At 43.1% G+C, this 17,263-nt stretch overlaps 1 protein-coding gene across 3 annotated transcripts in view; it reads right to left on the reverse strand.

Moving 5' to 3' along the window:
• The window catches only part of arhgap35a (Rho GTPase activating protein 35a), a 78,875-nt gene continuing 61,612 nt past the window's right edge, over window positions 1-17,263 (reverse strand). For all 3 annotated transcript variants that reach the window (XM_074642088.1, XM_074642089.1, XM_074642087.1), the window contains exons 3-7: window positions 16,699-16,840; window positions 9,527-9,604; window positions 7,083-7,214; window positions 5,508-5,613; window positions 1-4,016 (exon numbers count right to left, since the gene is read on the reverse strand). In XM_074642088.1, coding sequence (XP_074498189.1) covers window positions 3,524-4,016; window positions 5,508-5,613; window positions 7,083-7,214; window positions 9,527-9,604; window positions 16,699-16,840 — 951 coding nt within the window. In that variant the 3' untranslated portion in view covers window positions 1-3,523. The remainder of the gene's footprint in view (window positions 4,017-5,507; window positions 5,614-7,082; window positions 7,215-9,526; window positions 9,605-16,698; window positions 16,841-17,263) is intronic.

The raw sequence follows: 17,263 nt of genomic DNA on the forward strand, positions 1-17,263 counted from the left end.
TTTTACAAGATTTGATTTATTAACTATGATACAGATCACATAAGGCCTTGCTGTATACACCATTCCCATTGAGACAAATTACCATACTCAGCAAATAATGACAGTTTTTTTGTTTGATGTTATCTTTTCACTTTACAGTACTTCATTTATTTTTTTATTTTTATTTTCTCCCCCTCCCCATTATTTCTTAATATTTTTTTTTTATCATCTCTTAAATAGTGAGAGTGGTGGAGCCCTCTTCCTCGGTTGGGAAGAAATCATGCACTATACTGGGCTGCTCTCAATCGTTCACAAAGAAATTGTTAAAAAAAAAAAAAATGCTTTGTATTTTTTTTAATTATTAAAATAAAACATAAAAAGAAACTTTTTTTTTTCTATCACCACTGACTAAAGGGCAAAGTGTTAGACCCCCTAACATACCAATAAACAACCATTTGAATATAGTTTTGCTTGTTTCTCATTTTTAACTTAACAGACATCTGTCACCATTGTTGCAAAAACAAAAAATAAACAAAAAATGAAAAAGAAAAGCAATGCAGCCACATATTATCGCTGAACCAAAGTCACATTTTTAAATTCAATTGTTCTTCTAAACTGTCACTTTGCTTCCCGTCTCTCCCTCGACCCTTTTTTCCACAGTCTTTGGCTGCCTCACAGTCAGTTCAGTATTAACACATTGATATACACGGGGAACGCCACTGGCCGGCGTTCACACACAAGTACCAGTGGTCACCCCTCCTTCCTCCCTCCGTCTCCCAAATAATGATCCCATTCACCCGTTCGCTGTCCGTCTTACCTCCCAATCTCCCCCCCCATCTCTCTCACACTTTCTCTGAGGATCAGTGTGTGTAATCTGGACGAGCTAACAGGGTTACACAGCGGGGTAATGACCGTGAGGAGAACTGCATTCCTCTCCTTCACGTTTATTTGGATCACGCTGGTGTCTGGCTGTCTGCCAAGCACAGCTTGCTAGCATGTTAGCTCAAACCAACCCACCCACCCAAACACACACTCTTAATTCCTCTAATCACACACACACGTACACCCACGCACAAGGTAAATAGGTAGTGTAGACTTATAAAAGCTCCTTTAAGAGTTCAGTGATTGGTTAAAAGGTTTTCCTTTTGGGCAGAGAGGACAGTCTGGGGGGAGACATGCAGAGATTCAGTGTCAAACGGAAGAAGTGACCTTGGTGAGCATCTGCTTAACATTAACACGCATAAGTTCACATGTGCACACACTTTCTCCAGCTCACAGAAGCACGCACACACACTTCAAAAGCTGCTTCGATCAGGGCTCAGCGATTCTTCCTCGAGCCCCATCTCGCTGGTTTCTACGGTAACAGCAGGCCGGGCCCGAGGAATTCTGTGATGCTCCGTTGCAGTCATGCAGACGGATGAATGGACTGTCTGTTCTGTCTGCTGTCTCTCCCAGACCCTCTTGGACTAGGAACGACTACTAGGAGATGTGGTGGCATGACAGTGACAGCGGGGGCACTCTGGTGTAGTGGTTACACTCTTGCAAATTATTATTTCGAGTCCACGGAGAGCAGGTTTGAGTCTTCTTTCCAGAGGCATAACACTGCGTCGTAAGAGGACAGCGTGCTGACTGGAGCAGTGGTTACCAATTATTTCCAACGATAAAAAGCCCCCCCACCTGTAAAAACTCGAGACTCGCTTCCAGCTCTTACTTTCTGGCCCGTAATGCTACATTTTGCCTCAATCTCCCAAGTCTTCATTTCCTTCCACTCAAATCTGGCGTCAGGGAAGTGGTATGCACTCTTTTACAAAAGGGCTGAGTGCTTTGGTGAAGTGGAAACTAACAACAAAGACAGAGAGGCAATTTTGTTCACTGCATGTCTAATCAACTGCAAGAGCAGAGCCCGAATCTATTTAATCTCGTTTGATTTGTACCAGATTTAAAACTGCTGTTCTTTTATTTACACTCTTACACTTCATGAGCTCTAAAGTTAATTTTACCTGACACACAGTGGTGAAAAACCGTAATAATTGCACCTATAAGAGGATCTGACGCTGCACAAACCACAGGAGGAAAATGCTGCTACGCCCATGCAGTAGTGGAAGTGAGGTTATGGCTACAATACCCATTTCTTCCTCTAGATGGCAGTGGTGTGCTCCCAGAGAGAGAGAGAGTAGGGTGGACTGACAATAAAGTGAACGGTGGCTGTCATGTCATGGCAGCTCCAATTTAAAATGTGCCTTCAAAAGTGCTCAGAAAAGTGCTTTTTTGAACAAGGTCCTCACTGTGGAAACTGCAGCACCGACTCGCTCTTCAAAGCGCCACAGCGTGAACAGAAGCGACATGACAGGTGAAGGTCCAACACTGGAATTATTCCCACTATCTGCCTAATGCGGGGAAATTCAGGTAAAACAAAAAGGCATGGATACAGGCGCACACAGACACTTACACACAAGGCCACGCGTTGAGTGATAGGCCCCGGTTTCTCTACGTTTGTCAAATGAAGGACAGAATAAAAAACGCGTTGGAATCACGATTTAGACTAATTAATATACGCTGTTTTCTTCATGTGTTTACAAAGACAGGGCATGAGGTTGAAGGTCAAACCGAGAGAGAGCAAACAGAAGACTGGGAGGAGCCTTCCCACAATGCAAAGGGTGTGAAAGTTCCCATAATCCTTTGCTCCAATTCACTGCCTAACAGATCCGGTTGGTTTAGATTTTTTTTGTTTTCTGTGCTTGGCATACTGCCTCTACTGATTTCGTCTGCGTGCGTGTAGCCGTGAGAGGGGTTGATAGATAGGAATGTCAGAACATCCTGTCGGGTGAGTAGTAACACGTGTTTCTTGTCCTCTGTACAGTGGGGAAATAAACAAACAATGTGTTCAGGACTCGCTGTCTGCTCCACGTTGTACCAGCCGCAGCCTCCCAGGTCAGTACAGTTGGTTAGGTCGGATTGCAAAAAAAACGTGCGCCGTCCGCCAAAATTCCCAGCACAGCTAGAGGCTAAGGGATTGAGGAGAATGGTTGTCGGAGGCACGCTGGCCACTGGGTGTTTGTGTGTGTGTGTGGTGAAGCGATCCCAACATAACAGAGTTTCCACTTGACTTCCGAGTCCCTCCCTGAGTCCCTTTAACAGTTACTGGCATCATCTCACTCATTAGTGTGTAGGTTCTCTATAAGGCAAGGAGGGCGGGCCTAGATGAAGTGAGACAAAGGGATAAAGTGGTGAGGAGGGAGGAAGATCATACCGCCAGTTCAGAGGCTCTTCAGTGTTCCCCTTTTCTGCCTTGTGTGTGTCCCATTTTTCTAAAAGCAACAAGAGGCTCGAACGCCCCCTTCTTCTCCCAAACATGTAGGTTTCTCCCTGTACATACTGCATCTCACTCAATCTCTCCAAACTTCTCTTCCTACCTCCTGTTCTCGTTTTTTCTTCTTCCCAAACTTCAAAATCTCTTATTCTAAACCCTTAAATCTCTCTGAATCTCGTTATCCGTCTTCTTAGTTTTTTTTTTTTCTTCTACCTCTTTCCCTTGATCCCTGGTTCACAGCGTGTGTTGTTCCGTAGGAGGGTGATGGGGGTGCAGGGAGGGCGGCAGCAGGGCTGGGATGGGGGACTGGGGAGTAGCGGGTGGGGAGTGGGGTGGGGACTGGTGTTGATGGAGGTGATGGTGGTGGTGGTGATGGTGGTGGATAGGAGGGCCGTAGTGTGGGATGACGGGAGGGGTGGCGGGGAGGACGTAGGGAGTCGGGGACGGAGTCGGCGAGGGCGAGTAGCCTCCGGCCATGCAGGAGTAGGCCGAGGTTCCTCCCCCGGAGGAGAGCGAAGAGGTGGGGGAGCCGGGGAGGCCGTCGGCCAGCGGCTGATTGTAGAAGAAGTATGCGCACTGGTGGATGAAACTCTCGATGATTGTCTGGTAGGTGCGGGTGGCGGTCAGGGCGTCCATGGTGGTGAAGTCTGGTCTCATCAGTGTGGGCCAGAAACAGATGGACAGGTTCTCACTGGTCATTAGGTTCAACTTGTTGTTCTGGCTCACCCTGTGCAACACAAAAAAAAAAAAAGGTGAAATTAAGAATCGACTCAGGTGTTTACTGTGTACTGTCGGGCCGCAACTAACAATTATTTTCATTATTGAATAATGTGCCAATAATTTTCCCTGAGCCGTAAGTCATTTCATCAAATTGTTTTCGCCCAGCCAACAGTCCAAAACCCAAAGATCATATAAAGCAGAGAAGAGTGAAAAATCCTCACATTGGAGAAATTGGAACGATAAAATATTTGAGCACTTTTGCTTTAAAGTTACTTAAAGAGGACCTATTATGCTCATTTTCAGGTGCATACTTGTATTTTGGGTTTCTACTAGAACATGTTTATGTGATTCAATGTAAAAAAAAAGCTTTATTTTTCTCATAGCAGCTGTGCTGCAGCACTTGTTTTCACCCTCTGTCTGAAACGCTCTGTTTAAGCTACTGCCTTCCCCCTCCCGAAAAGCCCAGTCTGCTCTGACTGGTCAGCTAGCTAACTCTGTTGTGATTGCTCAACAAAGCCTCTTTGGACTCCGCTCCGGCTCCGCTCTAACTAGCTTTGTTTGAGGGCGTGCCAAACTAGCGACTAGCCAGGGATTATGCAAATGTATTACTTGTTGACATCACCACGTTACGGAAGACAAAGCAGGACTCCAAGCAAGGCGTTTCAGGCAGTTCAGGAGCAGTGTTTCTGTGCGGGAGAGTAACTCCCTTTGGCCTGGACTTTTTTTTTTTTTTACTTTGCAGAACATTTACATGCACAAAAAACTATATAACGCACTAAAGGAAAGTGAAAAAGCACAAAAGCATAATAGGTCCCCTTTAAATGATTAATAGGTTATGAAAATAGTTGCCGGTTAATTTCATGACTTAATGAATTAATCAACTGATTGTTGAAGCTCTAATATTCTGCATTTTAAAATAATATAACCACAAGAGTCTACAGCCATGCTATCGGCTCTGTGATGCTGTAAGCTCAATGCTAATATGCCCACAATGTTAGTATGCTGATGTACTGTATAGATGTAATGTTTACCATGTTCATCATGCTGCTGTGTGTTCACATACCGATATTACCATACTATTTAGTATGCCAGAAAAATATTTAGTATGTCCCAATACATAGTATGTCAAATGCAGTATGGCAAAAATACCAGGATGTCCTACTACATCCGGTCGCATTTTGCAGTAAGCAAGCCAGCATGATTTTCTGGCTTGTGGCTTGTGACCCCTCAGATTTATCTTGGGACATCTTGGGAGTCCTGACCCACAGGTTGGGAACCACTGATCTATACTACAAGTTTTCCTGGCATTTTTGGAGCACAGTAGTCACCGTTAAAAACACACTCCCTTAACACAGATCATGACTCAGCCTGACTAAAACAACCTCTATTCTGTCAGTGTGCTAGCTGTGGTGATGTCACCGCTAGGTCACTTGACTGGGTGACCGGCGGGGGTAGTCAGCGCGGCTGTCAGGCCGCTCCGACCCCGTCACTCACTCACTTGCTCAAGTGGCTGGTGACATATTTGAAGACCTCGTAATTCTCCTTGGGGAAGCGGCGCAGAATGTCCTTCATCGTCTGGAAACGCTGCTCCCTATCGTTGATCTCTGAATGGTGGCGGAGAGAGAGACGAGAGAGGTTAGAGGAGGAAGGAGAGTGGCTGAAAGAAAAGATTAAGGGAATCTGTGGTAAAGATGTGAGGGGAGTGAGAGTTAAGATGAGGAGGGATGGGTGGGGGGGAGTACTATGGAGAAGAGGAGAGTTTGAAGAGCATAGTGAAAGCAATTGGATTCAGCTCTCAAAAAATCCATGCCAGGACACAGTGATTTCATCCTACAACAGTACGAGTTTCACACATCGCAGTCATGAAAACACACACACGATTCAAAAGGACTCCAAACTAAAAAAAAAAATCAGCAGACAAAGACCACACACATTCCAGAGGAGAAAAATACACCCATCACAATGTCCTACAGATTACAGCAACTCACACACAAACACACACATCCACACTGGGTGTGTTAAGCCTGATGGCAGCGAGGAGTGAGTCAGAAACGCTGACGTCACCGGCTAACACAGTCCATCCTGTGTGTGTGTGTGTGTGTGCGAGGCAGAGAGCAGCAGTGGGAACGGCAGATGTTCTCGTCCACATCGCAAACATGATTTACAGTCAGGAGAATTTGAGTTTGTATTCCCACAATGAGGTCAACGTGGCTCAAAAACAGATTTAATGACTTAACACAGTCCCTCCTGCTGCACATCCATCATCGGCAATCAAAACACAACTTCCTTACAGCTTGTTTAAAGTAACGTCACCATGACAATATGTGCTAAAATCCACCCGCCCGTCTTTTTCTGTGTCCCTTTTTTTTTTGCCCCACCTTGCAGTCTGACGGCTCAAATTCTGAAAATGCAGAGTGCAATTTGCTATTTTCAACCGAATGAATCTTCCCTCTAAACTTCTGTTTTCTCCCTTCTTTCCCTCTATTGTGGCACAGGCTGCAGGGGCTTTATCAGGTCTCTGTCACGGCTGAAGAGTCTCCCCAGTGCCGTAAAAAAAAACAAAAAAAAAAAAAACAAAAAAAAAAACACAGCAGAGCTCAAGTGAGTGACAGCAGCCTTGCGGCCCGGGGGTAAATCTCTCCGGCGCGATGCAAGACTAAGCTACGCCTTAAATCTCCATTCCGACAGATTACAGGACACAAAGAGAAAAAGAGAGGCCGCGGAGAGCGCAGGAGCACCCTCGTTTATCTAACATATGACTTGTTTTCTCATGACTTCATCCAGACCCCGTTATCCACGGCGCTCCTGCATCCCTCCATCATGTGCAATCATCCCCGCATCCTCCTTCCCGAAGCCTTAAATATTCTCTCCTTCTCCGTCCTCTTTTTCCTCACCGAGTGGCAAATCTAATTCTCCCCATGGATGGATTTGGATTGCAAGAGTTTTGCTTGTTAGGTTCAAGAAAAGTTACAAAGAAGGGGAAAGGATTTAAGGCAAAATCCAATACACCTCGGGTTTTTGTGCTGCACTCTCCCCCATGTCCCCCCCTCACCCCGGAGCCCCCAGGACTTACTGAAGGCCTCCACCAGCTCTCCCTGCATGTTGTAGGGCACCAGAGGCTCAGGTAGCTCAGAGAAAAAGGCCTTCATGGCTCCGGCTACTGTGTTCATGGTGAAGTCTTTCTCCACCAGGTCCAGGTTGTGGTCTGGAAACATTATTGAAATGGAAAAGACGACATGTGAAGTACAAAACACACATATATACGTCACAATTTTACATGCATACAGTTAGGGCTGCCCCTTCTTAGTCGATTAGTCGACTAATCGGACGTTTTGGTGTAGTCGACTTAGATTTCTTTAGTCGATTAGTCATTTTGTATGCTTTTTTCATGCTTAATGATTTATTTCCAAGAAACTTATGAGCACATCTCTGGTAAACACAAGATTTAAAGTGTCTTTTTTGTGATTCTTTGTGGAGAAACTCAGTTTCACAGATTTGTTGATTAAATCAACTAATCGATTTGTCAACGAAATCGTTCGAGTGTTAGTCGACTAAGAATTTCTTTGTTCGAGGACAGCTCTACATACGGCAAATAAGAGAGGTGTCTGCTTTGGAAATGTTGACTCGACCAAGGATTGGGCTATATAAGGGATAATGTACGGCTAGCCGGTAATTGTTGTGAAATAAACCCCAACAGGGCGACGCAAAGCGGCAGGGTCTTGCATCGCCCTGAAGGGTTTATTTGACAACAATGACCCGCTAGCTGTACATGATCCTGCTTATTACACAGCTACTTACTTATGAAATCAATAATTTGACACAAAAATGGTCCTTTAGTGTCTGAGATCAGAACTGCGTCCATAGCAACGGTCTGTTATACATAGCAACGGTCTGCTATAGAGAAATAACAGACTGTAGAACGCTGTGATTGACCAATCAGAATCGAGTATTCAACAAAGCTGTGTAATTAATAACGTAGGATAATATATATTTGTCAACTGTTAGATTTTGCTATCCTGTTTTATACCAAGGATACATTGTTTTTTAAAGGTCCACCTGCGAATTTACATAAGGGTAGCTGTCTGGAACAATTACATCAAAATTGTACCAACATAATTAAAGGTAAACAAAAAGTTGGAAAGATGTTCTCCCTGACATAGACTTTTATTTTGTAATTTCTGTGTTGTAAGTATCTTTGAGTACAATAAAAAGCACCACATAAAAATGATTTATTATTATTATTAACGGTCTGCCATATAGCGGAACTAAAACTGCACATATTCAACAAGACAGCATGGTGGCCTGACGAATCAATGAACAGGAGTGTTTTATGGAAATAATGGACTTTTATATGAGTTTTGCATCAATGTGATTTAGTCTGTTATTACATTTTCTGGATCAAAAACTGACATTCCTGCCTGGTTATTGATTTTCCAGAAAATGTACTCAATCATGATGAGATATTACAATACAAGATTACACTTGTGTTTGAGGCTTTTATCCATATCGCCCATTTATTGTATAATTCACTGCTCGTGGTTGTTTTGGATTGTGCACACAACTCGTAGACACGCCTGCATAGACAGGACTGTTCAATCAATCATTTAATCAATATGAATAAATAAAACAATCGCATATTTGGTAATAGCATAGGATCCTCCTGTTTAATAAAAGTAGAATGAACTGCAGACACTTAGAAAGCAAAGAGAGACGGCTCAGACAGCAACACCACTCTAGTGGAGAGAGAGAGTGTGTGCGTTTGTGTGAGCAAGAGACTTAATTAAAAAAGCCATTTTCTGATAACTTTTTACTTTACAAAGGTAGTATGTGTAGAAAAAAAGAGGGGCAAGAAAAAAGTAATACAGATACGGTTAGTGAGTTCTTGAACAGTCCGAGGAGAGCTCCCATTTTGAGAGTTTCCAAAGTGCTGCTTTCTCCTGTAATGAGTTATCTGAATCTTCAGGGAGGCTGATGAAGTGCCATCTTCAGTATGGCCATGAGACACCTACGCTGTAGTATCACCTGTAATTGTCTTGTCCCATTGGCCGGAGGCTCAAAATGATTCAACGCGGGGCTTCAACTCTGATTACCTGTGTTGGATTTAACCTCAACCAGGCGTGGACGCCTGCATACACACACACACACCCCTGCATACATAGGCCATCTTGCGCCGCTATCTATCTGGGCAGCGACATGCTTCATTAACCAAACCAATCTGGAGGTAATTAACTGCCCACAGCAGATAGACACACGCATGGAGGCACACATTGAGAGCACTTGTACATGCGCACGCACGCAGGTAGAAGATGGAGGAGGCAGCGCTACGGTCTAAAAGGAAGCGAAGGCCAATCCCCTCTGTAGAATTAGTGCTCCCTGGTTAATTAAGGGGATCCAGGCTTGTTATAGATAGAAGCAGACACACGTCTGTGGCCTTTTCTTCACACCCGGCTTGTAAGTGTACAACTGAAGCGAGAATGAGCATGTGTACGCTCGTACTGTAAGCAGAAAGTCACGTACCTTGGTCAAATTGCCGCTGCATGCTCTCCATCTCCGCCTTGTTCCCGCTGACCCTGTAGATGCCCTCCGTGCTCAACCCTAGAGGAGAGAGAGAGAGAGATGAATGTTATTAGGTCACTTTTTATGTGTTTAATTTGCAAGTATTTATAGTAGCTGGTCAATCGCCACCTTTGATAGATCTCTGCTGCGTATACATGCTCTCTGAAGGTTTGAAAAAGTAGAGCCACTGCAGGCCGCTCTAATGGCCTCTCCCTATGTCCCCTTCCGTCTCGACACACTATTAGCACTTGGATTAAAGCCATAAAGCACTCCTGCAGGCCTTCTAAGAGCCCACTGGTGCACTGTGACAAGCTGACGCTACATAAGCAGCCGCACACTTTAAAATGACTTGAGGAACTGCAGATACCATATGCTTCAACTTCATTCAGAGGAGGATAATTACTCCTTTCTTTAGACACTAAACAGTCAAACTGAGTCCATATTTACTAAAGGGCTGCACTGAGGTGTTGTAGCAGAAAATGGAAGAAAAGTAGTAACACTAAAATGTGCATGTTTGAGCTCTTGTAGAGCTGCAACAATTAATCGATTAGTCGTCAACTATTAAATTAACCACCAACTATTTTGATAATGGATTAATCTGAGTAATTTTTTAAGAAAAAAAAATTTAAATACTCTGATTCCAGCTTCTTAAATGTGAATATTTTCTGGTTTCTTTACTCCTCTATGACAGTAAACTGAATATCTTTGAGTTGTGGACAAAACAAGACATTTGATGACACCATCTTGGGCTTTGGGAAACACTAATTGACATTTTTCACCATTTTCTGACATCTTATAGACCAAACAACTAATCGATTAATTCAGAAAATAATCAACAGGTCAGTCGACAATGAAAATAATTGATAGTTGCAGCCCTAAGCTCTTTTAATATTTACTTTAAGGCATTTCTATTTAGAGGTGCAAAATACACCCAATGACCAATGAAGCAGAAGAGACTGTGTCTGATGTTTAACATCTGGAAAAATCAGGTGTAAAATCAGTGGCACTGTTTTATTGAACACACACACACACACATAAGGAGACTAGCGGCACATTAAGAGGGTTAACTTTGGCCCATCTGATAGTTCAGACAACATAAACACATTAGTGACAGCAATAAAGAACACTGCAGCGAATTAAAAGGTGAGTTAACAAGAGCTCCCCATTCATCACTTTAACAACACAAGACAACAGAGAGGGAATGCAACAGTCTGCTATTTTTCACACAAATTCTGCCATCCGGTTTCTCTCGCCTTCCTGCTTGAATATTTATTTTCCCAGACTTTTAATGGCTCGCAGCAGGTGCAGCCGAGTGTGATATGATTGAAGCAGCCAATTAAACACTTATTAAGGAGGTCTGTTGGATTTTATTACAGCAAATATCCATCCTATTATAATCTAATAGTCGACAGTTTCAAAGTTTCAACAACTAACACAAATCTCCCACATTGATTTTTTTATAATTCTTATTAATTCAATCACTGGTGTTTTTGCTGAGCTGACAACCTCTGACTAACTGAGCTAATATTTAATCACATGCTGTATAACTTTCATTTTATGGAGGAAAAAAAAAGCAAAATAGCAGTTTCAAAACTGTACGGTTTTCAAAATGTTTCAAGTTCAGCAGCAGAAAACAATCCCGACAGCCCAGCATCGGTTCTTATTTAGCATAATCACATCTATTAGTCTTACTAAATACTCCCTGAACTGAATAGTGGTGGTGCAATTTGCTGTAGGCTTAGTAAATATAACCTTTAGTCTTGTATTTTCGCAACACTACTATGTACTCAGACATGGAAAACACAAGTCAAAGGACAGCGAATGGCACGTGAACAGCTTGTGCAAGAGAGAAAGCTCACTTGATTTTTCTTCATTAATATGTTTTCAATTTATGTAAGATAAGGTTCCACCTGCCGCCCTTGAAATTCTCTCTTCGTTCACACTTTACGGTGGAGATTCAGGGAGACAAAGAGCAACCCAGAGGGAGTGAAGGAGATAGGGAGTGGCAGAAAAAAAAGAGGGCGAGATAGAGAGAGGCAGGGAGGAAATGAGAGAGCTCTCAGTCAAGGCATACGGCATCGATCTCCTCCTTCTACCAATCAATTATCCACAAAAGCTTTTCTAGCCAGACACTAGGAAAACAGGGATGGGAGGAGAGATAGGGGAGTAGTGGAGCTGTGGTGTTGTGGGGGGGAGAGAGGAGAGATAGAGGGGCAAAACAGGACAAGCACCCATGTATGAGAAAGATAGCAGGGGAACCCATAGGAGAGAGGGTCAGGACTGATGAAAGAGAGAATGAGAAAAAATAAAGGGATTAAGATAAGGAGGGATATATAGAGGGATGTGTTTGAAACAACGAAATACATCAAAGATGGAAGTTGCAGGAGAATGAAAAAATGGATGAGGAGCCACGAAGCATCGGGAAGGTGAGTATATAATAGAAGAGTTTGACAATGATAGAAATGATGGAAGGGGAGCTCTGCAAAACAGACAACAGCATCCTGTTCCTCTGGGGTCAAGCAGAGCACTAGAGCTTCCTGGGGTCAACGTAAATATGAGCACTTCCTGCATCCTGTAACAACGTCTTCTTTAGTCCTGATAACTTATAACTTATATAAATCATTACTTTTATCAGCTTCTCGAGCTTGTATCAGTAGTAAAAACTAGGGCTGCCCTGCATGCTTCAAAGCTTTGACCGTTGCCATGGTAATCAACCTCCAAATCAGTATTCGAATGCTTCGCTTTTTTAATTTGACATTTTTTTAATATATATATAATATATATATATATATTATATATATATATTATAGCATGTAATAATAATGTATAGCCCATTAAAAAAAGGAATAATCCCACAATATTATTCATATTCAACATTCATTGCTATTAGTTATTCTCAGACGCGTATTGCTGTTTGGTGTGTGTAGAAGTGCGTTCGCCAGGCCACGCCACGCCACGCCACGCCACGCCACGCCGCTTTGAATATTTCTCACCAAAGCTTCAAACCCAAAATAACGGTATTCGGGACATCCCTAGCAGAAACCTAGAAATACAACCATCTGTGGTGACTTCACAGCGACACTCAAGTGGTGAACCTGCAATCACACACAACTCTGAGAGCGATAAACACCCCTGCAGTTAGCGGCCATGCTCTTACAGTGCCTTACTGTCTGACAACACACTCCAGCTGATCCCACATCAGCCCCCCCAGACCCCAGCGGCTGATTTCACAGTTCGCCATGAAAACAGGCGGCGTCTGGGCGCTGCCCTTTATGTCGCTATGGAGGCTCGTACGGCCAGCAGACATGCCTGCACACGCCAACACGCAGTCATCAACCCCCGTGAGCAGCAGAACACACTGCGGCTACCACCACGGCGAGAGAAAGCCAGAGCTGAGGGAAGATAACAGCAGTCACCATGGATTGATTTTTATATAGCTGCTTCTCTACAAGCTCAGAATGCGACACAAAATACCACATCTTACTCCTATTATTCTCAGGGACAAAGGGAGTGAGCTGGGAAGCACAATTAAGAGAAGCAACAAAGAAATGAGACTTTTCAATAGAAATATAAAAACAGAAAAACAAGCTTTTCTTCAGTGCCTCGAGTGTATCACCGAAATACACCTCTAAATGTGTAAAAAAAATAAGAAACTATGGTTGTTGTATCCACAAATTCAAAATTCTCTGACTAGTAAATCAAAAATTCAGCTTTGCCTTGAGGGTAAAAAGAAATGTTTTCATCACCAAGGTCATTATAGACTGAAAGAGGATTATGACAGATAAGAATAAAGGCAGGGTCGCTGGGTTTGGATTGTGAGTATTTTTGTTTGAGAGAAAGAGGCAAAGGGGAAGGATGTAGGTCAAAGCTGCAGGTCCAGGGTTAGCGTCACTCATTATCAGCTCACACTATAGTCACAAACATAGTGTCAGCGCCGTACGGTGATTTCCCGTGAGTGTCATTACACCCGCAGATTGTAGACGCAGATACGGGATAAGTAAAGTCTGACTTGCAGCGACTACAATTGAGCCTAAATAGCACATTGTAACTCATTTCCCCTCGCAGTCGCACTGATTCTCTGCGTGGGTGTGCCGTTCTGTACTGCATGTGTTAGTATGCAAACAAAGCATTTCTGCTTGCGCACTCTTATTGGTTCTGACTGTTGGATGTGCGAGGATACACACTTCTCACACATGCACATAAACAACACGGGAGTGAGCTAAACACACGTGGAAAAGAGCTGAGCCCAAACATTCTTCCAATTTCCTACGTTGTGATATTGATCAGACAGGAGGGAGCTATGGGGCGGAACATTACCTGGCAACCCTCCTGGCGAAAACTCACCCGGACACACACAGCATGCTGACAAAGGGAAGGAAAGAAAGCAATGAAGGAGGAGGGGAGGAAGAGAAGGAGGGGATACTGTAGCAAGAGGGAAAGAAAATGCAGTGAATTGAGAGAGGTGACGATAAGACGGGGGGAGAAATAGAAATATGGGTTAGGAAGAAGATGAAAGAAATCAAATCTGACAAGTGAAGGTACTCGTGGAGACGGAGGGAGCAGGACGACTGGATCCGGAGAAAGCAGGGGAGAAACAAGGGCACAGGAAGAGAGGAGGAAACAAGAGGATTAAAGGAGTGAGTGAGGGTAAGAGGTGGAAAACATCCCCATGTATGCACACACCAGCGTCTATGTACTGTATATATTTTCAACCAGTTTTTTCCTCCGTCATCCGGAACTAAGCGCTGCCGTGACTGCTCCAGTTAACACCTGAAATTTAACGTGATGCCTTGTTATCTAGAGCTTTGCCCCTACAGTACTGTATACTCCCACACAGAGGAAGGCGGTGGATGTTTTGTGAGGCCGCCGCGGTAATCCACAAATACAGTCTTTAATCAGGACAGAGATTACAGTGGAATGCATCGACATGTCAGCGAGCGAAGGCAATGTTTTGGCAAATCCGCATGCAACTCACTTTATGGAAGGTAATGAAAACTAGGCAAATTTAAGCAGTTAAGTGTACATTTTCATTAATTTTGTTGGGTTGATTCCAGGATTTTTAGACCCTGTTTAAATAATGTAATGTAAAAATAATGTTTAAAAATTGGTGAAAATACAATTAAACAGCTAACTAAACAATAAAAACATGACTCATAACTTCAGTATCTAAACTCCTGAGAGACATGTACTGATATCTACACACACTCATGGACCCTGAACTAAGTCGCCTCTGGTTTAGTGTAACAGCTGGTGGCAGACTGAGAGGCAAGCTGGCCGTCTCGGGGCCTGGCAGGGGGTTTGGCGTCTGGGCAACAGGGCAGCAAGGTTAAGAGAGGCTATCCAACCACATCTGTGCTACCAGTACTCTCAGGGAAGGGAGGAGAGGAGGTATGAGGGTGTGTGGATATAAACCTGTTAAACATAATTGTGCACAGACTCTAATCGACACAATGCTCAAGGTTAATCTAAACAGATTCAAGTATTTTAGTAAAAAGATGTGCTAAAAGTGGAAAAAAATAAGTGCTGGAACTCCTCTTATTCACATGTTGCAGTGTGTATCGACCGGTATCAGCAATATTACATTCTGAATTTCTACAATGAATAACAATACTAGGAGATAATGGGTTTGGGGGTCCTCATCGAGAAAATTTGAATGGTTTTGACTTAAAAATATGCAATTTCACATCATTCTGGACCATTATTATTACTATACATAACTCCCAAAAAGCTTAAAGAGAAAACTTTCCATAGTTAAATAATTCTTTTATTATTTACTTAGGCTGATAGCGGTTGTAGCGGGCTCAGTTTTAAAGCTAGAGTGAAGATACTGGCCTCATACTAAACTAGAAAAACCTAAGGAATCCAATGTTACCAACAATCTCAAACTAGCTTGTCGTGAAGGAGGCTAAATAATGCTCCGCTTCCACTGAAGTTTGGCAAGGAAAAACTGGCATGGCCATTTTCAAAAGGTGTCCCTTGACCTCTAACCTCAAGATATGTGAATGAAAATGGGTTCTATGGGTACCCACGAGTCTCCCCTTTACAGACATGCCCACTTTATGATAATCACATGCAGTTTGGGGCAAGTCATAGTCAAGTCAGCACACTGACACACTGACAGCTGTTGTTGCCTGTTGGGCTGCAGTTTGCCATGTTATGATTTGAGCATATGTTATATGCTAAATGCAGTACCTGTGAGGGTTTCTGGACAATATTTGTCATTGTTTTGTGTTGTTACTTAATTTCCAATAATAAATATTTGAAGAGATAAAAAAATGTATGATTAATTTGCGAATAATTGAGATCAACTATGGACAATCACACAATTAATTGCGATAAATATTTTAATAAATTGACAGCCCTATTATTTACATGATCATATCACAGCCTTCATCTGAGAACCTGACAGAGAGAGAGGGCAAAGAAGAGCACCACAGCTTGTGAGAAGTGACGGCATCCAAGGAGAAGTCACGGTACGCCAAACTTATTTGTCGCTTAAATTCCCCCTTGGCTTTTCTCATCATCACACTGATCTGAATGAGGCTCTGATGGCTCATTTTAAAGTTAACATATAACACTGTGACTGTAACCACTGGAAACAGAAGTCAGCATGATCTGCTTGATGCCTTCACTTGAACCAGTTTGGGAGTTGCCACACAAACAATATTTATATACAAATAAGGAACAAGCTTCACCGGTGGATCTTATCACATCTTGTTTTGCTTTACTTTTATGACACAACCATTTAGGTTATCAAACACCCTGACCTGGTTCACGTCCCTGGAGGTGCCCACCTGTAAAGCCTACAGCTCAGCAAAGCACTACCATTTATCAAACCTGAACAAAGAGTGAGGGAGACACGAAAGAAAGCACAGGCTGCGTGTGATATAAGGAAAACCACAGAATCATCACAGCGACGAAGACCACGGTATATAACAATCCCACCGGGGAGGGAGGAGGATTAAGATAAGGAAAAAAATAAAAGGGACATAGAAGAAAGGGAGCTCAAAGGAGACAGGTATAGCGAACGCAGAGGCAGAATGGATCCTTTGAAATGATTTCAAAACAGTTAAAATGACTGAAAACAGCCGCCTGTTCTGCATCCGTAAAGTAAAGTAAAAACAGATTCTTACCTGTTGTCTCAATGAAACGGATGCACTTCTCGATGAACACCGGGATTGGCCTCTCAGGGGTGACCACGGTGGCCAGCTGCAGACCGAAGTAGTTGCTCTCGATGGGTTTGGAGATGGAATGCCTGGGTTTGGGTCGCGGTTTCTGGGAGAAAGAAAATAATCGAGAGGAAAGAACAGATTGGTGGGAGCACTCAGAGACTAAAATGTAATATCATTTGACCCTGATTGACATTGACATTGCTGACATAGGCACCCATTTCCACAATGACACTAAAGCCTAGAGGCACTGTTCTTGAAATGATTTAGATGGAAAAGACCATTTTTAAAGTGTGTTTATGTTAGTATGTACTGGAGAAAAAAAGACATGCACACACACCCATCCCGCACATTCCTTCAAACCTGATAAGTAATCAAACATTCCTGACTTGAACCTTGTTCTGTGCATATCTCTTCATCCTCCTTCCTTCACCATTCTGTGTTTCTCTCTTTCTCCCTCTACTGCACTGCATCTCTCCGATAATCAAACTCTCTTATTCATTGTTTAATTACTTTCTAACTCCTGTTA

Source organism: Sebastes fasciatus, chromosome 7, assembly GCF_043250625.1.
Source record: "Sebastes fasciatus isolate fSebFas1 chromosome 7, fSebFas1.pri, whole genome shotgun sequence".
Classification (NCBI taxonomy): Eukaryota; Metazoa; Chordata; class Actinopteri; order Perciformes; family Sebastidae; genus Sebastes; species Sebastes fasciatus.